The 23,960-nt window shown below is 41.6% G+C and overlaps 1 protein-coding gene across 6 annotated transcripts in view; it reads left to right on the top strand.

Annotated features, from left to right (window-relative positions):
• Positions 1-23,960, top strand: part of Ehmt1 (euchromatic histone lysine methyltransferase 1) — a 127,611-nt gene that overhangs the window by 44,943 nt on the left and 58,708 nt on the right. For 3 of the 6 annotated variants that reach the window (XM_038336753.1, XM_038336749.1, XM_038336750.1), the window contains exons 4-8: positions 2,482-2,653; positions 16,737-16,894; positions 17,237-17,425; positions 21,911-21,988; positions 23,528-23,648. In XM_038336753.1, coding sequence (XP_038192681.1) covers positions 2,482-2,653; positions 16,737-16,894; positions 17,237-17,425; positions 21,911-21,988; positions 23,528-23,648 — 718 coding nt within the window. The remainder of the gene's footprint in view (positions 1-2,481; positions 2,654-16,736; positions 16,895-17,236; positions 17,426-21,910; positions 21,989-23,527; positions 23,649-23,960) is intronic. The other 3 variants (XM_038336754.1, XM_038336751.1, XM_038336752.1) reach the window with 2 other exon arrangements.

The following is a 23,960-nucleotide window of genomic DNA, read 5'->3' as shown; positions in this document are numbered from 1 at the left end:
GATTTCTGCTGCTTCCCTTTCTCCCTTTTACATACTTAGTGCTGATTTTTAATCCAGTGGGCAAGCCCTCTACCACCGAGATAAATCCTCAGCTCTAGGATTTCTGGATAGAAGCCCTTTGTCAGTTAGGAGGCATGCTCTAATATTTTTCCCAAAACAACAGGGCACGTCCTTGTCTGTTCATGTCCTCTGTCTCCTGTCTTGCTTTCCCTGGGCCTTCTTACGTGTCCAATGTTTGTCTTGAACTTGTTTGGTAGACCTGGCTTGCTTCAAAGCAGTGAACCTTCTGCTTCTGTCTCCTGAGTTAGTGTGTTCAGTCTTAGGCTATTCAGTTATAGCTGTGATGACTGCTTATATTTATTTGTATATAATTTTTTCTGTTTCGGGGTTAAGTATTCAAGAGTGTAATTACCAAAGTGTTCAGCAGCTTTACTCCCTGACTCCTGACTACTAGTCTTGCTGTTGCTTGCCACCACACCCAGCCTGATTTCTTTTTTTTTTTATTTTGATGAACTGAAGTTTGATGTCTCATTTGATTGAATTCAGTTTATCAGTTTTATGTTTGGGACTGTGTTCTTGGTAGCATTTGTGGCAGTTGTGAGAACTCTTTCCTTGACCTAGATTTTTAAAGTTTTCTGGTGTCTTTACTGTCAGAATTCTACATGCTTTAGGAGTGTTTGTTGTCTGCTTTTTCTCTGGATCTGTTTCTGCAACCCACTCTTACTTGTTCTAGCTAATTTGATACAGGTGTGTGGGGAGATGCTTCTGTCATTCTGTCATATGGACGATTGGCTCTTGGTCCTGATGGAATTCGATGTTGAGTTCTGACTGCAGTCAGTTGTCATGCTGAGAACTCACGTTCCTGCCCAGGTTCTGTCTTGGTAGAATCCTGAGCATTTAATGTTGAAAGATAGAGGAGAATATGTGTGTGTGTGAAGGAGGAGACTTCTTTCCTCATATCATATACAAGGGACAACAGGGTGTGTGTGTCTATTCTCTTGTATATGGTATGAGGAAGAAGCCGCCTCCTTCACCTTCTCTCTCCTCTTCCTCTTTTATTTTTATATTTTTGAGACAGGGTCTCTACATAGCTCTGACTGACCTGGAACTCAGTGTGTAGACCAGACTGGCCTCAAACTCAGACATGCATCTATTTCTGCCTTACAGAGTACTAGGATTTAATTTCTATGCTACCACATCTGGCCTACTTCAGTTTTTTATATGTGGATAACCTGTGTTCTCAGAAACCATATATACTGGAGAAAGCCTTGTCTTGGAATGTCTTTCATTTTTAGGTTGTTACTTGTTGCACAATAAAATTAAGTTCAAGCTGAATTGTATGTGTCTTAAACTAAAAGATGAAATTATCTCCAAAGCATTGGTGAATGTGTGGTCATAGACAGAGGAGAGGTTTATTAGTGTCCAAGCAGTTTGGAGTAAAGGCAGGGGTGTTAAGTACTGGGAGTTTGTTATTAGTATCGCAGGAAACTAGACTGAAAACCCTTTTAGGAGATTGTTGGATCATGGACCTGCCCTCTTAAGACCACTTTCAAGAAACAAGGCAGCCTAGGAGGGATCTAGCCTTGGTTTTCTGTAACCCAGTTTCTATCTCCCCTGCAGGTATAGCAACAATGTACTAACATGACTCCCTTCCCTACCTTTACAACTGTAGCTACACTGCCTTACCCAAGCTAACCTTGAAATTGGTAGGCTTCTTTTTTGTTGTTGTTGTTTGAGATAGGGCTTCTGTGTGTAGCTCAGGACATCCTGGAATTCATTGTGTAGGCCAGGCTGTCTTGATGCACGGAGATTTGCCTGCCTCTGCCTCCTGAGTGTTGGGATTAAAGGTGTGCACCACCACTGACTGGCAGATTTTGGTAAGCTTCTTATCTAAGTGCTTCCATGTCACTATTCCTTAGCAGTAACGACTATATATTATCTTAGATCATTCACGCCTTAGGAAAACTTTGTGGTTCTCCACCCACTCCCTCTCTCCTCAGTTGGTATCTGGGATAGGATCATCAATGTACTGGCAAAGGGGTATTATTAAATGACCTGTTTATTATAGACATATTTAAACTATAAAATCAGTCAGGTGGTGGTGGTGTACACCTTTAGTTCCAGCCCTCGGGAGGCAGAGGATCTCTGTGAGTTTGAGGCAAGCCTGGTCTACAAGGAGCTAGTTCCAGGACAGGCTCCAAAGATACAGAGAAACCCTGTCTTGAAAAGCCAAGAAAAGCTGTCTCTCATGGATTCTTCATCTGCTGAGGATATTAGGACTGAGTGTTTCGCTCATGTGTTCTAGAGCTAGGTCCTTCTTTGCTAATAGTTGTACTGTGTGGATTTTGGACTTTCTACCTTCCTCCACCTGTCTTTTAGTAAATGAGAATTAATGAGAAAAAGAATTGACTTTTGGATGCATTTTATTTCAGTCACCATCTGCTACTGAAGTTATTGTAATCACTTGTCTTTGTTTCGAAGCATGCAGCCAGCAAAGACCACAGAGAAGTTCGAGACCATAAGGAACCAAAAGAGGATATCAACAGAAATATTTCTGAATGTGGACGACAGCAGCTTTTACCAACCTTCCCAGCCCTCCACCAGTCGCTACCTCAGAACCAGTGCTACATGGCCACCACAAAGTCCCAGACAGGTAAATACAGTTTTACACACACGTTTTGAGCTTGTTGCTGTCAGGCAGTGTAATGCTGGCCACTTTTGGAGGTGAGTGATGGGCCTGCATGGTTAAGAAGCCCTCTGTCATCAATCTTTATGACTTCTCCTTTGCTTTCCTGATTTGCTTTCAATCTCAAAGTGAACATTGTGTTTCTTACTGAAATCTTCTGAGATGTGAATTGAAGACTATGAATTTTGTGAGTTACTGATGGAAACACTAAGGTGTGTTAGGCCAAGATACAGAGAATTGTTCTTGGGCTTTATCTTTGTAACCGGCTACTTAACTGTGAAATTCTGTCCTCACTCTTCTGGGCTTACTGTGTGTCTTGTTGTGGAAGGAGTGAACTAATACTCGATTATTGGGGGTCAGATTCTCTTTATTTTTATTTTATTATTATTATTTTTTCTTAGACAGTGTTTTTCTTTGTAGCCCTGGCTATCCTGCAACTAGCTATGTAGACCAGCTTAGATAATGGCATGTTCCACCACACTTGACTTCTTTATTCATTTTTTAAAATTATGTGTATGTTTGTGTGTGGATATGTGCACTTGAACAAGGGAGGCCAAGGAAGCCAGAAAAGGGATTGGATCCTCTGGAACAGAATTAGAGGCAGTTTTGAGTTACCTGACCTGGATGCTGGGAATCAAACTCAGATCCTCTGTAAGAACTATACATGTGATTAACTGCTAAACCATCTTTCCACCCCTGTATTGAGAGTAAATTATTGGAGGTGGGTTAGCACAGGAGACCATGCAGGATATCGCATAGGTTTTGTTTAAATTTCTGCATGATTCAGACTCAGCACAGCTTTATTTTTTTTTTAACTAGTCTGCAGACCATAAGTGCACATAGTGCTCTTCTAGGAAATGGGCCATCCCTTCTATCATGAACCAGTAGTGAATTTTAACTTAGAAAGGGTTTGTTGTGCTGAGTGTTGTTGACATAGAAGGTTTATTTTAGAAATTCTCACCTTGCCACTGTCTTTTTTTCTTTCTTCGTGGACTTAAAAAAACCCCAAATAATACACACACACGTTTTTTTTTCCCCTGTGTGTATATGTTTTGCTTGCATTTATGTCTGTACACCACCACATGTATGCATGATGCCCATGGAGGACAGAAGAGTGTGTTGGATCCCTTGAAACTTGAGTTATAGGTGATTTTAGCAGCTGTGCAAGTGCTGGGGAACCAACTTGGATCTTCTAAGAGCAACAAATACACTGAAACCCCTGAATCTCTCCCCCCCCCCCCCCGCCCCCCGAGACAAGATTTCTCTGTGTAGCCCTGACTGTCCTGGAACTCACCCTGTAGACCACAGTGCCTGCCTCTGTCTCCGGAGTGCTAGGATCAGAAGTGTGGACCACCATTGCCTTCTGGTCCTCTGTTTTTACTTTTAAAGTAGTTTTTCTTCTTTTCCTTCTCTTCTACTCTACTTTTATCTTTTCTACCTTCTCCATTTAAACCCCTATCAGTCCTTTCCTCTTCTTTCTCCCCACTGTATACTCAGGCTGACCCTGAAGTCTTTTTCCAATGACCTCCACTTCCTGAGTGTTGAGATAGCAGTCTTGAACCTCCATGAACAACTACTACTCTTTACTTTAAAGCAATTTCAGATTTTCAGCAAAGTTGTGGGCATTTTACAAGAATCCAGTGTATTTTTTTATTCTTTGTATCTAAAAGTGTAGTTAGGCTAACCCTTGTGTGTGTGTGTGTGTGTGTGTGTGTGTGTTTGTTTTTATTTTTTAACTTTTGAAACACTTTCTTAAGCTGCTAGTTACAGACTTGGACCTCAGAATACTTATTTGTTTCTCCTGGAAGTAATGGTATATTGTCTCTAAAAGTAAAGACATTTTTTTGAGTAAGTACTGTGTAGCAAACAGTAAATTAATTTTACTGTGATATTATCTATTCTTAGTGCATTGCCCAACTTTTTCCTGTAGCGGGCGTGGTCAGTCGGCAATTGGAAATAACCAAACTCGCTTTATATAAAATACTCAGCTTTAGGGCTGGAGAGATGGCTCAGAGGTTAAGAGCACTGCCTGCTCTTCCAAAGGTCCTGAGTTCAATTCCCGGCAACCACATGGTGGCTCACAACCATCTGTAATTAGGTCTGGTGCCCTCTTCTGGCCTGTAGGAATACATACAGACAGAATATTGTATACATAATAAATAAATATTAAAAAAAAATACTCAGCTTTAATAAAAGGAGAAAATGGGAGAAACAGAGCCAGAGTTCCAGCGAAGAGCAGGGAACCAAGAGGGCAAAACAAACAAACACGGATCTTTTAAAGACCAATCAGACAAGGGATTGGTCAACTTCCCCATCATTAGCCCTGGATCCCACAATCATTTGGTTGCTTTGTCTTGCTTTTTTGGTTTTAATCTATAAAATCCCCAGCCTTCTTTGTCTTTCCTGACTGTGGGGTGGGAGAGCACAATCTAGATGTTTCATAGAAACTGCCTAATAACTTTGCCCAGTGTTTCTTCAGATCTGGTTTGAGTCATAGGCCAAGCTGTAGGCCTCATTTGGCGACCGTTTGCTGTGTTTGGGCCAGACATAAAGTCACTTTCCCACACTGTCCTCAGAGGCTGCACTTCAGGTCGTGCCGTTTGGTAGTCTTCTGTTTTCAGTCTCTCCCTTTAGTCTGTTAGTTACTTTCTTTTGATGGAGGAGGTATTTATTTTCTCGCCAAGCTATCCTTTTGTATGTGTATGTGTAGTGTTCATTTGTGTGTGTGTTCATGTGTGGAAGGTAGAGTTGACATTGAGTTTCTTTTTCAACTGTCTTCTACTACATTCATTCATTCATTCATTTATTTATTTATTTTGAGACAGGGTTTCTCTGTAGCTTTGGAGCCTATCTAGCTCTTGTAGACCAGGCTGGTTTTGAACTCACAGAGATCTGCCTGCCTCTTTAAAAATGTTTTATTTAATTATTTTATTTTGTGTATGAGTGTTTTTCCTATATGTCTGTCTTACCTATATGCATATACTGCTCAAGGAGGACAGAAGAGGGCATTGGATCTCAAGGAGCCTGAGTTACAGATGATTGTTAACTGACTTCTTGTTGCTGGGAACTAAAATGGATCCTCTGTAGGAGTAACAAGTCCTTTTTAAACACTGAGCCATCTCCCCATTCCTTTACCTTATTGTTTTTAAGATAATTTTTTATTCTATGGGAATTACACATCATGCACACCAGTTCTGCTCATTTTCCAGTCCCTCCCTAACTGCCTTTCACCCCTGTAGCATTCTCCCTCCTCCAAAGAAAATTTAAAGTAAAAACACAATAACCCCAAAATCCACTTTGCTACTCCACCTTCCCTGTCTCTCAAACACCTCTTTTTATCTTAGTGCCATTGGGAGCTGCAGTGTGTCACGCAGTATTCCCTTTTGTCCAGTCAGCCCAACCTGCACATGGTCGTTGGCATGAGTTGTCAGTCTGGCTTCTGGTCCATTAATACTGAATGCTCAACGAAACTTCTTTTGGATATCCTACTGTTGCTCTGAGTCATTGAGATCCTGTGGCTGTGGTTCTGCATGACAGGTCTCTTCGTTCACTCTGGTAGGTCATTGATGGTTTAGCTGTTGGGGCGTGCCCTGGATGTGCGTCCAGTGATAGCTAATTTGATCACTCCAGGCCACTGGGACTGCCTCTCCTCAGGAGAGGGGCGGAGGCAGCTGTTCTATGCCCATGCCATCATGGGTGGTGTGTGTGTGTGGAAGTTCTGTTGCTGCTATGGCCAGCAAGGGGCAGGGCCTGCACATGAAGCCGGATGCATAAAAGGGGCAGGAAATGGGAGTCACATAATCTCAGGATAACTCCAAAAGGTTTTAATTATCATTCTTTATTGTAAGGGAAAAACTTAAGGAACAGGAACGGGAGGTCCAGCCTTAAGGTGAGGCGCTTGGGAACAACAGAGAGAAAGAGCTGGGCCGGCTTGCGGTTTAAAAAAAATGTGTAGCCTAAGCTGGCCTTGAACTCCAGATCCACCTGCAACAGAGACAGGTAGATCTATGTGTTCGAGGCCAGCCTGGGTCTACAAAGTGAGTTCCAGGACAGGCAGGTGGTGGTGGTCTAAGCCTTTAATCCCAGCTCTTGGGAGGCAGAGGCAGGAGGGTCACGAGTTCGAGGCCAACTGATTGTGGTGGCACAGGCTGGAAGAATTTGCTGGAGGAGGCAAAAACAGGTGCATCTGGAGTTCCAGGCAAGCCTGGGCTACCCATTTTTTAAACTGCTGGCCTGCCCAGGCCTCTCTTTCTGTTGTTCCGGTGCTCTACACCTTGAGGTTGGACCTCCCGTTCCTGTTCCGTGAGTTTTTCCCTTACAGTAAAGAATAAAAATTACAATCTTTTGGAGTTTGCTTTTGCTTGAGATTTTTTGACTTGCACTCTACCCTCCTTCCCCAGCGTGTCTACCAACATGTGAGGGTGGGACATCACTGCCCTCGGGTTTCAAACTCATGGTTCCTATGTCCCCTGTCGGCCTTATTTTGATCTAAAGTCTCTCCCTCAACTTGGAGCTTACTGATTTGGTAGGCTGACCATCTAGTAAGACCTCAGAATCTCCTGTTTTCGTCTTCTCAATACTAGAATTACAGACACATACTGCTGTGTTCATCTTTTTACATAGGTGCTGTGGATCCAAACTCAGATGTTTAGGGTTGCCTGTAAAGCATTTTTATTGACTAAGCTCATTCCTGAGCCTCAATCTATTTTTAAGTATTTTTTTTTACATAAAAGTCATCTTTCTTTCCTTGTAACAAACAAACGAAATAACGAGCTTATAATAGCATTTAGCTGAATTTGAATCTGCAGTGATACATGGTTGGAGGGTGTGACAAAATGATTACCTCGTGGGTGGGAACTGCAGAAGAAAGAGAAAGGGTTCTAGGATCCACTGTCTCATTGGAAGTCATGCCTTCCATGATTTGAAGACCTTAATTAATAGTGCCATACTAGGGACTACGCCTTTAATAAATGACTTTCTGAGATCTTCAAGATGGAAACTGGAAGCTAGGTATTTGGTAGGGCAAGGCCTTTAATCCCAGCACTCAGGAAGCTGAGACAAGATTGCAAGTTCAAGACCAACCTGAGACCTTGTCTCAAAAACAAACCATAAAGAATCAAGCCATAGCAATTTGCAAACTTATGAATCTTTAGGCTTTGTTCTACTATTATCATCATTATTTCACTGCTTAAATCACCCTAGGTTTGGCAGTCATGGACACTGTCCAGCTGCATATCCCTAGTCTTTGATTTGGCCCACTACTTTCTGAAGACCTTGTGGTTGGACTGGATGCTCAAGGTTCATCTCATCCTTTCCATTCGCTGGCCTGTGTTAGTTGCGTGTAAGGAACTCTCAGTCTTGATTTATATCTTTGTACTTCACACTACTTTTTGGCTCTTTATTTGTTTTGAAGAGTTAAATATGACACTTTTCAGAGTTGTGTATAGTTATTCTGCTGTATGTAAGGAATGAAGGACTGTTGAATCAGTGTTTCTGTTATGCGCTATGATTTTCCCCCTATGTTAAAATGCTTCCATCATTTTTTGATTAGAGCTTTTCAAAACAAGATGCTGTATGTGTTCATCAGTACTTGATTTACTGTTTTGTGATGTTTCCTTCTCTCCCTGTAAGCTGGTGGTTAATTAGACTGTTAGCCTGCACCACTTGAAGTAGCCTCAAAATGTAGATGTAATATGCTTCAGAAGTCGACTGACGTGTTTTGATTCTTCAGTTGTATATCGTTTCCTAGTCCAAGGAAAGGATTTTCTGTTTTTTCTGTTGCTACTTCAGGGATTGTACCTTTTCCAGGATGGAGAGGTCCGAATTTCTGTTTCTGTGTGTGTTTCCCAGAGAGAAGCATTCCCTGCATTGCCATTTTGACTTATTACCATTATTGGTTCCTGGAATGCAGAAGCTCAACTCTGAGGGTGAGGCTTCTCTAGGAAGATGCTAGAAGTTAAGGAGCCATAGAAGGCAGAAAGGGAGCAACACTTTTGTAAAAGCTTGTATACAGATTCGGTGCTGGGACAGTTTCTGTCCTGTTCTGCTTCTTCAGACTTCATCCTTCTGTATGCCTTATTGTTTTCAGGGGATCAAAGTTGTCTGATTTTTGGTTATTAATCTTTAATATTACTATGATGATTATCACAGTAGGCTCTGTTCTTTTCCCTCCTGTTGAACCAGTGAGTTTTGTGTAGGCAGAGAAGATGAACAGATTAGATTCCCTTTGGCTAAAAGTGCATTGTATACCTGCAGCTGTAGGCAAGCTATCTAGGGTCGTCCATTTCCATCTCAGGAAGATAAAAGTCCATAGGACTTGTATTTTATGCTTTTATTTTTCAGTGTCAGATGTGAAAAATGTTGTGCTGGCCAGAGGGTGGGAACCTTGTGTATCCCATTCAGTGGAGCACAGTCTAGGCAGTGAATGGGAGAAACAATGGAGGGAGATGGCTCAGTGGGTAAAGTGCTCACCATACAAGTATAAGCATGGGTGTTCAGATCCCCAGCTCCACAAAAAGCCATGTAGGTAACTGCTATATTCCTAACTCTTAAGGATAAAAGGTTTCCAGATGAAGTTAGATTAGCTCCGTTGACTAGTTTTGGGCTCAGCTAGAGAGACCCTGCCTCTAAATCAAGGAAGACATCTAGTTTCTCTGGTGCTGGGCTTATAGTTCTGCCAACAGCAGAGACTGACAGTGAGCCCCAGAAATGACTCATTCCCCTGGATGACCAGCCACAGAAGCACACTGGTGCACTATGTTGATGACATTATGCTGATGGGACCAAGTGAACAGGAGGTAGCAACCACTTTGGACTTTCTGGTAACACATGCGCTCAACAGAAGATAGGAAGCTGCTATCTTTGTGTGGGGCCTGAAACAGGAGAAGGATCTTTAGTAAGTCCAGACTGCTGTATAGGCTGCTCTACCAGATAGGGATGCTCTTTGGAGCCTATGGCAGGCTCCTATCAATGAATCACAGAAGAGGCCTTTGTGATTTTAGAGCAAGGCCCTACCCTTGTCAGCAGATAACTATTCTCTCCTTGAAAGACAGCCCTTGATCTGCTATTGGGCAGTAGTGAAAATTGAACATTTGACAATGGGCTTCTAAATTATCATACAACCTGAGCAACTCATCATGAGCTGGGTGCTATGTGACTTCACCAAATCATAAAGTAGGTTGTGCGCCACAGCATTCTATTATCAAATGGAAGACATATGTATGTGACTGACCTAAACTGAAGGCACAGGCAGCAGGTTATGTGAATAAGTTGCCCCACTGCCTATGGTTTCTCGCATTACAATGGTATCTGTTGCCACGTATGCACCTATAGCCTCATGGGAAGTGCCCTGTGATCAATTGAGAAAAAGAGACAAGTGCCTGGCTTCCTGATGGTTCTTCATGTTATACAGGCGCCATCCAGAAGTGGATAGCTGGAACATTCCAACCCCTTTCTGGGACCGCCTTGAAAAACACTGGCGAAGGAAAATCTTCCTAGTGGACAGAACTTTGGGTAGTATACATGGTCACACGTTTTGTTTCAAAGGAGAAATGTTCAGTTTTGCAATTGTTTTCTGATTCATGGGCTGTACCTGTGGTGGTTTGAATGAAAATGGCTCCCAAAGGGAGTGACACTATAGGAGATTTGGTTTGCTAGAATAGGTATGGCCTTGTTGGAGGAAGTGTATCACTGTGGGGTAGACTTTGAGGTCTCATTTATGCTCAAGCCACACCCAGTGGGTTAGTTTACTTACTGTTGATGTAGAACTCAGTTTCTTCTCCAACACTGTTTCTGCCTGAGTCCTGCCACAATGATAATAAGCTAAACCTCTGAAAATGTCAGCATTAAATATTTTTCATTTACAAGAGTTGCCGTGGTCTTGATTTCTCTTAACAGCAATAGAAACCCTAAGACAGAAGTCAATGGATTGGCTTGATGAGGGACTTGGAAAGGCCATGATTGGAAAATGCTGAGAAAGACATCTGGGGAAGAAGCATGTGGCCAGATCTCTCCAAATGGGCAAAGAATGCGAAGATATTTGTGTCCCCTGTAAATGCTCATCAAAAGTGACTTCAGCTGAGGAGGAGTTCAATAATCAAGTAGATAGGATGACCCATTCTGTGGACAGTCAGTCTCTTTCCTTAGCTGTCCGTATCATTGTCCAGTGGGCCCATGAACAAGTTAGCAGAGATTGGGTTATGTATGGGCTCAACAACATGGCCTTCCAATTACTAAGGCTGACCTGACTACAGCTGCTGCTGAGTGCCAGATGTACCGGCAGCAGAGACCAGCCAGAAACCTGGTGATAGATTATGGGATCCACTGGTTCCACACTATTCTGAGCAGTTACTGATAGAAAGTTACTTTTGACATCCAGTTATAGCGTATACTAGGTGCAACCTGGGTTCTCCAGAATGCAGTACATGCTTTAATCAGCATTCAGTATATGGACGGTTTTTCCCATGCATGGAGTTCAGGAATCAAGGGGTGGAAAAGGAAATAATTCTACTCACTATCACTCCTAGGAAATTTTCTTACTTCTGTTTTCACAACCTTAAATTCTGCTGGCCTAGAAGTTTTGTCTACAGTGAGTGGAGTGAGTGCTCCTGCTTCACCAGTTTCTATTGAACTGGAAGCTCAGACTCCTCTGTGTTTTTGGGTTTCTAATGTCTTTAAGCCAACAGTTTAAAGGAATAACTGTTAGGGGGAATGATAGATCCAGATTTACTAAGGGAAATTGGATTGCTTTACCACAGTGGAGGTTAAGAAAGATTAGGTGCAGGAGATCCTTTAAGGGCATCTCTTGGTGCTATCATGTTCTGTGATTAAAATCAATGTGAAACTATAGTAACCGAATCCAAGCAGGATACCAAAGAGCACAGAGCCTTCAGGAATGAAGGTATGTGGGTCACTCCTCTAGAAAAAGAAGTGCTTGCTGAGGTTGGAGGAAATACAGAATGGGTTGTAGGAGAAGGTGGTCATCAATACCAGCAATGGCTACATGACCAGTTTTAGAATGAGGATTATAATTGTGTTTCTTGTTTTTTGTTAAAAATGTGTTGTACAGATATTTGTTTTCTTTCCTTGATTTCTTAATCACGTAATGTAACATCAATCAGAATGTTAGTGGTTATCATATCACATCTAATCTGGATTTTTGAGGTAGGAGAATCCAACTTTATCATGGCCACATCTGCTGCTGGCTGTCTATATAAAGGACACTAAAGAAGGAAGCTTTTATTCTTTACCTGCTTGCTCTTGCTCTCATTGGCAAGTCCATTCCTTCATTGGCATTAAAGCATATTTCTTCGGGATTCTCGCATATACTGAAGACCAGGTAATGCATCTGGTCTGTGGACTGAACAAGTACTGGATTCTTGTACTTTTTGCTTGTACACTGCCGTTGTTCTACTAGCTGAACCACATCATGTAAGGTAGTCCAGTAAGTTCCAAACACACACACACACACACACACACACACACACACACACACACACACACACACACATCCTCTTATTATGTCAGTCCTATTCTTCTAGACCACCCTGACTAATAAAACACCAAAAGCATAAGCAACCAGAAAAGAAAAAGAAATTTAAGGACTTATTGAACTTTGACAGTTAAAAAGCTCTGTATGTCAAAAGACACTCTGAAGAGAATAAAAGTCCAGTCCACAAAACAGACAGAATTATTCGGAAACTTTTATCTTCTGATAGAAGATTGGTGTCTGTATTATATGAAGAAATATTAGAATTAAACAGCAGTGAAACAGGCACCTGCATGTATGTCCTATACCATGTCAGTGCAGTGCCCATGGAGACTGGAAGAGGGCATTTGTTCCCCTGGAACTGAGCCACTATGTTGGTTCTTGGATCGAACCTATGTCCTCTGCAAGAACAGCAGATTCTTGTAACTTCAGGGCCATATCTTTAGCCCCGTGGAAGAACAGCCATTACTCTTAGCCTCTGAGGTGTCTCTCTAGCTGTCTTTTTTTTTTTAATAGGAAAAATTCTTTTTACTTTTTATTTGTTGTTGTCTGTATATATGTCAATGCCATGTGTAGGTGGGTGCCCACAGATGCTTGATGAGGACCTTGCATTAGAATTAAGATGTAGGTACTTGGAATCGAACTCATGACTTCTGGAAGAGCAGTAAGTTTCCTTAATTGCTGCATACTCCTTTTGTTCCTGTGAGCCAGGGATTTGAATAGCTTTGTTAATCTTTTCTTTCTTTTTTTTTTTTTTTTTAAAGACAGCGTTTCTCTGTAGCTTTGGAGTCCTGGAACTAGCTCTTGTAGACCAGGCTGGCCTCACAGAGATACCCGGTCCTGCCTCTGCCTCCCGAGTGCTGGGATTAAAGGCATGAGCTACCACCGAGTCACCACTGCCTTGAATAGACATTCCTTTAATGATTATTTACAAACAACCAGATGAACAAATGCTTAGCATGAATAATTATAATAGAAATTCAGATCAACCAAATGAGGATATTACCTCACACAAAGATGATTAATGTTGAAGAAGTGTTTGTTATGAGAGGTTACTGGTATCTTTGTATAGGACAGATTTATGACTCCATTCATATAGGGTCACCACAGAAGTCAAAGTGATAAAGACAGGGTACAATAATAGATGCTGTTAGCTAAGGAATTGGAGTATGGTTGGAGTTGGTATTTAATGGGAACAGAGTTGAGTTTTACAAGATGTAAAAAGATATGGAGATGAAGCTGGGCGGTGGCGGTCCACACCTTTAATTCTAGCATTCAGTTAGTGGCTGGCAGATCTCTGTGAGTTTGAGGCCAGCCTGATGTACAGAGTGAGTTTTAAGACAGCCAGAGATACATAGAGAAATCCTGTTTGGAAAACAAAACAAAAAGCTATGGAGATGGATGTGGGGCTGGTTCTACAAACTTTAGGAACATGTTTAGTGTCAGTGAACTCTACAGTTAATTGACTAAGATTGTAAGTTTTGTGTTGTGTTGAATGAGAATGACTCCTGTAGGCTCATATATTTGAATCCTCACTCTCCAGTTTGTGGGCTGTGTAGTAAGGATTAGAAGGTGTGACCTTTTTGGAAGAAGGGTGTCACAAAATGGGCTTTGAGATTTCAGAAGCTCACACCAGACCCAGTCAGTCATTCAGTCTATGTCTCTGTGTGTGTCTCTTTCTGTCGACCAGGATGTAAGCTCTTAGCTCCTTCTCCAGCACCATGCCTGCTTGCCACCACACTTCCAGCCATAATGGTCATGGACTAACCCTCAGAAATTGTTAGCAAGCCCCCAATTAAATGCTTTCTTTTATAAGGTGCCTTGGTCATGATATCTCTTTACAGCAGTAGTAACTACACATTTTATACTATATATTTCTTAAGCCAATGTTTGAAAAGTACGTTTTCCAAAGAATTAGTTTTTGCCCTTAATTGGACATTATGGGTTGTTTCTATGCTGCAGTGGAACCTTCAGGGAGACACTCCCTTGTTCCATGTGGCCTATCACCTTTAGATCCTCATAGATGGGAAGTTCTGCATTTGCCTGTGCATCTTGGTATGTGGGCTCTGTGTTGTTTTGTTCTGACCATAGAGGCCTGGAATATCCATGGACTTGTCAGACGAGGAAAATGGAGTTGACCCAGTACCTGATGGGTTCTCTTTGCAGGGAAAAGGCCAGCCCTGGCATTAATCTAATTTGAGGGAGCAAAGCACTTGAGGACTATAACAGTAGCTGTGGTGGTCTTAGGGAGAGTGTTTTCTTGTGCACCCAACTGCTTCCCTCCCCACATTTCCTGTTAGCCCTGTCTGCTTTCTGGAAGCTGTAACTAACTTGCCTGCCTGCCTACATGCCTCCTCTTTCTCTTTTCCTCCTTAATAAAGGGAGGGAGATCTGGGGGTTGGTGGCACATGCCCTTGATCACAACACATGGGAAGCAGAGGCAGATGGATCTCTATGAGTTTGAGGCCAGCCTGGTCTACAGAACTAGTTACAGGACAGCTATAGCTGTTACAAAGAGAAACCCTGTTGGGGACGGGGAGGGAGGGGGTTGCTGGAGAGATGGCTTAGTGGTTAAGAGCACTGGCTATTCTTCCAGAGGTCCTGAGTTCAATTTTTAGCAACCACAGGGTGACTCACAACCATCTCTATTGGGATCTGATGCCTTCTTCAGATGTAGTTTTCAAATGCATAAATAATCCTTAAAAATAATTTTAACCCCCCTTTGTTATTATGTATATGATATGTGGAGCATGCATGGTATGCCCCAGTATGCATATGGAGGCCAAAGGAAAGCTTTGGAGTTGGTTTTCACCTTCTGTCTTTACCAGTTCTGGGTATTAACCTCAGGTTGTCAGGTGTCCAGAGCAAGCACCTTTCCTGTTGAGCCTTCTTGCTCTTCCTGCCCTGACCCCACAACTACCACCACACGGACTGCATCCTTATACCCTAACCTTTCTCTTATCCTTCCCTGCTTGTTCTTTTTTTGCTGATATGTGCGGGTATATCTTAAATTGTTCTGAAGGTGCTGGTGAGTAGCATGTGTTCTTTATTAGGTGACTTAGTTACTTTCTCATTGCTATGACACAATACCAAGACCAAGCCAACTTATAGAAGCCAGAGTTTGTTTTGGGTTTATGGTTCCTATTATGGCAAAGAACATGACAGTAGGCATGAATGATGCTGGAGTAGCTGAGAACTTAATCCCGATCCACAAACAAGCAGAAAGCATTTCCTGAGGGTGATGCACTGGAGAGGATTGGGAGGTTTTTGAAACCTCTTCCAACAAGATCACAACTCCTAATCCTCAAATTGCCACTGTTGGGAACCAAGTATTCAAATGCCTGATACTTATGGGGGATATCTCATTCAAACCACCGTGCTGGAGTTCTTGCTTCAATGCTTCATGTACCATACACTATCCCTGAAGTCCTTTCTAAACTGTCAGTGTTCATAGGATTTCCCTTTCCTGGGCCTAGACCTCCACCTGAAGGCCTTTCCTGGAACATGGCAGCAGCTCCCCACTCTTTCCCACTCTCATCTCTTGGTTCATAAATATCCAGGTGCTTAATAGGTCATATATATCTAGTTCACAAGTGCAGGGCCCTGGTCTGTTACATTAGCTATCATTACTGTGATGTGTTAAGGAAAGAGTACTGAAAAGATACTACTGAGAAGGTGCTTATTTGGCCTTTATTGATAAGGAGATGGTGCTGCCCACATTGTTATATGACTCACCATTTTAGATTCTTCATGCTTGTGCATGTCTCCTTTCTTTCTCTTTGTTGTAGAATTAAAACATGATGAGATTTTACCCAGGCCTCCAATAGCTTATTCTATGCTACAGTGGTGATCTTTGAATTTGAAGTTAAAAAGTAAAAACAAAACAAAACAAAACCCTCAGAGAATCTCTTTTTCTTTGCTCAGAAGGGTCTGAAGTTCGTGAGAACCCATTTCTATTTTCTTGTTGCCCCCTTTTGTTTAAAAATCATTATTCCAAGCTCCCAGAACTGACTGTAAAAGTGCGCTAGACAGTATTGCAGGGATCTTTCTGTTTAATTCTTGAATGGTTGGGGAAAGGTCCCAGAAAATGGATATACACAGAGGCCAGCTATGAGTGAGGTTTCTATATCCAGGAGACTGGTTGGGCCCACTTTATGGTGGGTGGTTTCCTTCTAATTCTTCTAATCATTCCGCTGCACACACGCTCCTTTTAGGCATACGATGAAAGGAGAGGACTTCTCAGGGCAGAGCTTCCTTTATTCAAGGGCATGGAGACTATTAGTAGGTAGTCTGAAGGCCTTGTTTCTGATGATTTGGGGTTTTCCTGCCTGCAAGGTGGGGCAATTAATTATTTTTAGTGAAATATGGTCTTGGAAGTGTTCCAGTTTTCTCAATTTGTTCCAAGTAAGCAATTTCTGTTATACTCTCGTGTTGATGCCTAAGGAAGTATGTCTAAAGTAATAGGGTTTGCTGATAAATTTTGTAGCCTGTCTTCTACCTCTAAAAACATTTGAATGGTATTTCTTTTCCTTTCTTGTCCCCTTTTGACTTTTTTTTTTTTAGCTTGCTTGCCTTTTGTTTTAGCAGCTGCAGTATCTCGGAAGAAAAAACGAAGAATGGGAACCTATAGCTTAGTTCCTAAGAAAAAGACCAAAGTATTAAAGCAGAGGACGATGATTGAGATGTTTAAGAGCATAACTCATTCCACTGTGGGCGCTAAGGTAAGAGTGGTGTGGGAGTTGTTTGCTACATGTTTTTGGAATTGTGTTCCTGGTTCCAAAGTCTCTTTGGCCAAAAGACATTTTGTTGAGGTTATTACTAATTTGGCGACCTTATTCGCCATGGAAGGACTAGAGTTCTTGAGCTCCTCCATAGCGTAGATGACTCTTTCAAGACCCTTAATTCCAGGAATCCTTCTTTCTGGGTTATTCTCCTACTAGGCTCTGTTGTGCCCCTAGTGCTGCCAGACCTTTACATTTTTCATCTTAGGAGTTCATAGTGAGTTAGTCAAGTCTATGTGCTGGGCCACAGTACTTCGAGAGCTGTGAATTGCTGTGTTCCAGGGCGACAAAGCCTTGGGTGACAGTGCCCTGCATGTTAATGGGGAAAGCTTGGAGATGGACTCAGAAGATGAAGACTCAGATGAGCTGGAGGATGATGAAGAACATGGAGCTGAGCAGGCTGCTGCATTTCCCACTGAGGACAGTAGGACTTCTAAAGAGAGTATGCCTGAGACTGACCGTGCTGCCAAGGTAGGACTCCATTTTTCTATCTGGTGACATTACGTAGTACTTTGGGATTATTATACATTAGTGATTTTTTTCTTTTTATTTAACATTTATAAAAAAATTAACTGTACATGGAAGCTCATGCCTTTAATCCCATCATTCAGAAGGCAGAGGCAAGTGGATCTCTCAGTTCAAGGCCAGCTGGGTTTATATAGTGAATTTTAGGCCTGCTAGAAGTACATAGAATACAAAAGAAAAAAAGGATTAAATGACTGTCAGCTAGCAAAAGAACCAAGAAACAAAAGGCAAACCAAAAAGAAAATGTGATCGGTGGAAAAAGAATCGGATGACTAGAATAAATCTCATTGAATCAGCAATAGTTTTGTTATGTAAAGTATTTTGAGGAATAAATATAGGAAAAGTACTGTGGTTCATTCTTGGGCAACACTTTCATAAAATTCCTAATAGTAAAATACAGCAATGCGACAAAATACAATTATTAGAAATATTGATTCATTCTTAGGAATATCTTAATGGGATTTACTAAATTAACAAAGAAAAGCCAGAAAGTGTACATTTGCATAAATAACTTCTTTTACTTTGTTTTTCGAGATGGAGTTTCTCTGTGTTGTCCCGGCTGTCCTGGGAAATCTTCCTGCCTGCCTCTGCCTCCCAAGTGTTGGGATTAAAGGTGTGTATCACCAATGCCTGGCTTGCAGCCAGTGATTTTAATATTAAGTCAGCGGTGATGTCATGAATTTATAGGCCTGGATACTTGGGGACTGAGAGTTTATTGAGATGAAGAGTTTAAAACTAACCAGTGTTGCATTTCAAGATCCCATCATGTAACTCAGTAGACAAAGAATACCACCTACTTGGGTACCAGCACTAAAATTATGCTTAATTTTGTTCTTATAGAAGAAGCACACAGTGCGTGTCTTTTTTTTTTTTTTTTTTTTTTTTTTTTTTTTTTTTTTTCCGAGACAGGGTTTCTCTGCAGCTTTAGAGCCTGTCCTGGAACTAGGTCTTGTAGACCAGGCTGGTCTCGAACTGACAGAGATCCACCTGCCTCTGCCTCCCGAGTGCTGGGATTAAAGGCGTGTGCCACCACCGCCCAGCAAGTGTGTGTCCTTTTTATTTGTTTGGTTTTTTATTGTCTTACAACTTACTTCACCCACTGTGTTTGAAACTTTGTTAACCTCCCCTCCCCTCCCCTCCCCTCCCCTCCCCTCCCCTCCCCTCCCCTCCCCTCCCCTCCGCTTCCCGAATCCTTAGTTCATTATCATAGTGAGGAACATGGCAGCATATTAGTAGACATGGTTCTGGTGAAGTAACTGAGAGTTCTATATCTGGATTCACAGGCAGCAGGAAGAAGGGAGTCAGGAGTTAGTGTGTGCTTTTGAAATCTAAAAGCCCAGTTCTAGTGACACACTTCCTCCAACAAGGCCACACCTTGTTGTGTGGATTATAAGGATTCTTATAATCCTTTCAAATAGTGCCATTCTCTGGTTAGTAAGCATTCAAATATATGAGCCTATTGGGGCCATTCTTATTCAAACCAACACAGTTGCTTTCTTTTGTGAAGAACTGATGATATATCAACCATTTATTTATTAGATATTAGGTTGCCTTTCTTTTTAGAAATTCATTTTGTAGAAGTTCTTTGATGCAGAAATGATCCTTGTTTGCCTAGTCAGCACAATATCATGTTCTACTGTAGCCTTAATGAGTCATGGAAAGATTGGTATTCTCATCTAGCAGTGTGGATTACAAGCTAATTAAGGTACTGTGATAGTTAGGCACAATGGTTGTTTGGAGTGCCTTACCTTCTTAGCCGGAAAGCTGGACCTGCCTATCAGAGTTGTTTTCTGTTGTTCTTATAATGAGGACAGCTTCCTCTGCTACTGAACACAGGTTTTAGTTGCATCACATTCTGGTCTCTTCTGGCTTATTCTTTGCCAGCTAGTACTCTTTATTCTCCCTTTTCCTGGGATTTCAGTTTGTTCTTTCTTCCTTACATGTGCCACACATGAGATTGTCAAGTGGCACTTCTAAAGTGATCCTTTCTGTGCAATCTCTTTTCTGTTTGGTAGTTGCATTGCTCAGTTTTGTTTAAAATTAAACAGACAAAAGAGTAAAACAACTGCCTAGTGAATTTAAATAAAACTTAAATAAAACCAGCAAAGTCCCTGCGTCTACAATGAAAGCTACATTTTTTGGTGAAAATTAAAAGCATTTCTATTATCGGTCATAAAACGAGGGTGAGATTGCTGCTTTTAGCATTAACATAAGGAGAATAGCATTGACTGTTTTGAGTGATGCTGTAAAAAAAAAGCCAGAAAGAAACTTTAATATTTAAACTGATAAGAACAGATGAGAAGTAATTAAAACTTTAATATTTAAAAGGACATGGGAGAAGAGTTTACTGAGAATATGAACGTCCACCTTAAAATATTGAAAAACACCAGAAAAACTATTACAGCCTTTGAACTATACTTCCATGTGATCAAGACATAGACATCTCTTGTTTTTGTGTGATGTTGTAATAAACATCAGCAAATCCATAAATGCCTAGTCATATTTTTTTTTTAAATTTATTATGTATATAATATTATGTCTGTGTGTATGCCTGCAGGCCAGAAGAGGGCACCAGACCCCATTATAGATGGTTGTGAGCCACCATGTGGTTGCTGGGAATTGAACTCAGGACCTTTGGAATAGCAGGCAATGCTCTTAACCTCTGAGCCATCTCTCCAGTGCCCCCAGTCATGTTTCTTAAACATCAACTAGGAAGTAAGCTGTGTGTGGTCACCTATACCTTTAATTCCAGCACTGGGAGACAGAAGCAGGTAGATTTCTGAGTTTGAGACCAATTTGGTCTGCAGAATGAGTTCCAGAACAGCCAGGGTTACAAGGAGAGACCCTGTCTTGAAAAGCTGAAAGGAAAAAAAAAAATGCAGGGGTCCAGACACCAGTGTCCATTTCTGTCTCTCCATACTTGGATTGTCTGAAGGATATTTGTGAATCTCTCAGTGATCAGTAATCTGAAAGATAAACCACAAAACACCTAGAAGCTTGGCTGTAATTCTTGGCATATCCAGATTATCTAGGGTAACACATTCAACAATAATGTGGTGTAAATTTGCTTAATGTGTTTATCAAATACAAATACATTGTCTCTAGGTTTATCTCTAAGCTCAGAATAGTCCCATCAAAATCTAATCAAAACTTTCTGCACAGCTGTAAATTCTAAAGTGCTATGGAGATTGAGAGCAGTTCTTGGAATTGTATGAGAGAATGTAGGAGACATCAGCAGTGTTAAAAATAGGTGAAAAAAGGGCTAGATAGATGGCTCAGAGATTAAGAGCACTGCCTGCCCTTCCAGAGGTCCTGAGTTCAATTCCCAGGATCCACATGGTGGCTCATAGCCATAAGTAATGAGATCTGGCACCCTCTTCCTGGCCTGCAGGCATATACACACACATACACACACACACGTGTGTGTGTGTGTGTGTGTGTGTGTGTGTGTGTGTGTATATATATATATATATATATATATATATAAAATCTTAAAAAGAAAAAGAATAGGTAAACAAGAGACGTGTATATGGTGTTAATGAGCTATATTAAGGGAGAGGTGTACCATTTGACTCAGGAGCTCCACATCTCTCCTCGTCTACCTTTTGTTGAAGGACCTTGGCTTGTTTGCAATACAGCTTGATTGCGAACCCTGTAGGTTTTGTTGAGCTGGGAACATCAGAAAGAAGTGGACTATTCTGGAGTGCATCCTACAGAGAGTCAGACTACAGCATACCAGAGACCACAGCCCTGTCTTGCAGTGAGTGAGTCTGGGGCAAGTGGACACTGTATTCATGTACTGACAGTATAGATAGGAAGGATGAATACGGTATGAAAACCAAGTTGTCTTTGGTGTTCTGATATAGAAAGGATTATAAAACTTGTCTGTAATTAGAAAAGAGTCACTGGTTTGTCCAGCATGGAAACAGATTTAGGCATGGGCTCAGTATGGCTGGAAGTGGCCAGGTAACATAGCACTTACGGATTTAGGAACTAGACTACTCTTGGGTGATTAGAGATAGGTTTGATTGTGTATTATTTTATATAGTTCTGTAGAATATACTCTTTCCCTCTCTCTGTCTCTGTATGTGTGTGCCCATGTGCGTGCGTGTGCATTTTGCCACTTTTTACATATATGTGCCATGTCTTGCATGCAGTTGATGAATTTTGAGTCATCATAGTGGGTCCATTTGCTATGTAGTATCTTATCAGAGAATGGTAACAGAAACTCATGGTATCTTGTTCTCTGGAAAGTTCCTGGCCAGAGCCAGCCAGGTAAGTTGTCTTTATGATGGGACAGACAATGAGTATCCTTCCACGTATATCTGCCATTTTTTTAATATTTGTTTTGCATTCATTTGTATTCTACTAAAAGATCTAATTGGTTTTTGTTTTTTATTTGTTTTTCTCCCTGTCCTATGCCATGATCAGATGGATGGAGATTCGGAGGAGGAGCAGGAGTCACCTGACACAGGGGAGGATGAAGATGGTGGAGATGAGTCTGACCTGGTAATCTGACATTTATTTTATGTTCATATGATTCAGATCTTCAGATGAGGTCACTGTTACCACCTCCTGTGTATGCTGAAAGTCACAGGGTGTCCAGGGGTCTTGTCTGAATGGAAGAGGTCACTTAGTGTTGTAGCTCAGGCACAGATAGAGCAAGTGTGATGATCTGGTTGTTGAGATCCAATAGCAGGTCAGACATTCCTAGGGCTGTGTTTGGTTCTGAGGGAAGGGAGTGGTTCTATATTTCTTGTTATTCATACCAGTGGTGAGTTGTGCTGTGTTGACTGCTGAGAAGCTGTTGGACTTGAGCTATGTTGAGGTAGACTCTTACCTGGCATGTATAATCTGCGGATTTGTAGGAGCTGGGTAGGTTTGAAATAGGTGAATCCCTGGAATGGAATAGCCCATACACCTGTGAAGTAGCCCACCCACTTGTGAATACTCAGCAGAGGAGATAAGCGTGTGAGCTTGAGGGAAAGGCTATGTGTGTAAGATAAAATATTGAACCAAAAATTGAAGAGGGAGAAAGTGTTTCCTGTGTCAGACTGCTGTGGTGAAGGCAAGGAAGACACATACTGGATCCTTGGGTTTGGTGATGGAACATTATTTCCTGGGGTCCTATAGCATGATCGAGACAGTAGAAAACTTTGCAGTGCTTGTTGAAGTTTTTCCAAAAGTTTTTCTGTATGAAAGATAGGGTGGAATGAGGGGTTGTTTGTAGGGACCTTTACAATATAAGTGTGTGTGTTGGAGATGTTCCTCAACAAATTTGATGGGGTGACTGACGTAGACCTACACATCCAACCCATGACTTGGGCAGGTGGACATACTTCCATATAATTGGGATTACTTGGCATGCTGTGCCATGTGACTCTTCCTGGGTATCAGTATAGTATCCTCAGTGTGTCTATATGTGTCTTTGGAAAGTAGGTCTGAGAAACCCATGTCCTGTCTTCATGTGACCTTTTTCTAGCATCTCTTAGCACTAGAATTTGTGCTGTAGATCTGTTGTGATTTGTGGTTGTTAGATGTCCTTCCTTTCTACACTTGCAACATGGGAACAGATGTGCAACCTTTGTATTGTTATAAATTGATTATACTTCTTTCTTGTTATCCATGTAGCATGTGCCTGTGTTGATTCTAGGGCACATTGAGCTTTGTTTGTTCCTTCTTGATCAAGATTAGTGGATATGTATAATGAAAAGTAGATTACTTATTGAACTTATTTGCTTAGTCCTGAGTAGAAATTTCCAGTTTATTCTTTTACAGTGTGCCAAACTCATGTAAAACTTTTACAAATTGTATTTTAGTTTTATCTTGTTATCTCTAAAAGGACTGGGCTTAGTGAGATGCTTTGGAACAGCATATGTATCTTTAGGATATAACCCAAAAATGTGTCCAAAAGTGAAATGAATCTTTTAGAGGAAGAATCAAGATATAGCAACTATTTGATTTCTGAGGCAAACAACTCATAGTCCTTTTTGCTCTCAGGAGCTCCCCCTGCTTTGCCTTTGATGTGCATGCCCTTTGGTCCTCCAGAGTTCTGAATCCAGTATCAAGAAGAAATTTCTCAAGAGGAGAGGGAAGACTGACAGCCCCTGGATCAAGCCTGCTCGGAAAAGGAGGCGGAGAAGTAGAAAGAAGCCAAGCAGCATGCTTGGTGAGCACAGTGGAGCTGGGGCCTTTGCAAGCTATGTGTGGTGTGTCAGCAGGAAAGTCGCCTGGGCCGGTCTTATGAAGGATTTCACTCGGAAAGAGGATCTCTTGTAAAAATGTTTGAAGTGAATTCTTTAGAGAAACTTAAGTGATCCTCAGGTAGTCTCTTTCTAATAAACCTAGTTGATCTGGCTTCATTACTGAGCACTAAGCCGACATAGATAGTTTGTCACCTGCACGGGACTAGTGCCTGGACTTTCCTGTACCATATGGAAGAAGGAAGTCTGATGATTCCTGGCTGCCTCTGTGGCCTGAG

This window comes from Arvicola amphibius, chromosome 7, assembly GCF_903992535.2.
Source record: "Arvicola amphibius chromosome 7, mArvAmp1.2, whole genome shotgun sequence".
Taxonomy (NCBI): Eukaryota; Metazoa; Chordata; class Mammalia; order Rodentia; family Cricetidae; genus Arvicola; species Arvicola amphibius.
The sequence above is the reverse complement of the archived record's forward strand: the minus strand, read 5'-3'. Positions and strand labels throughout refer to the sequence as shown.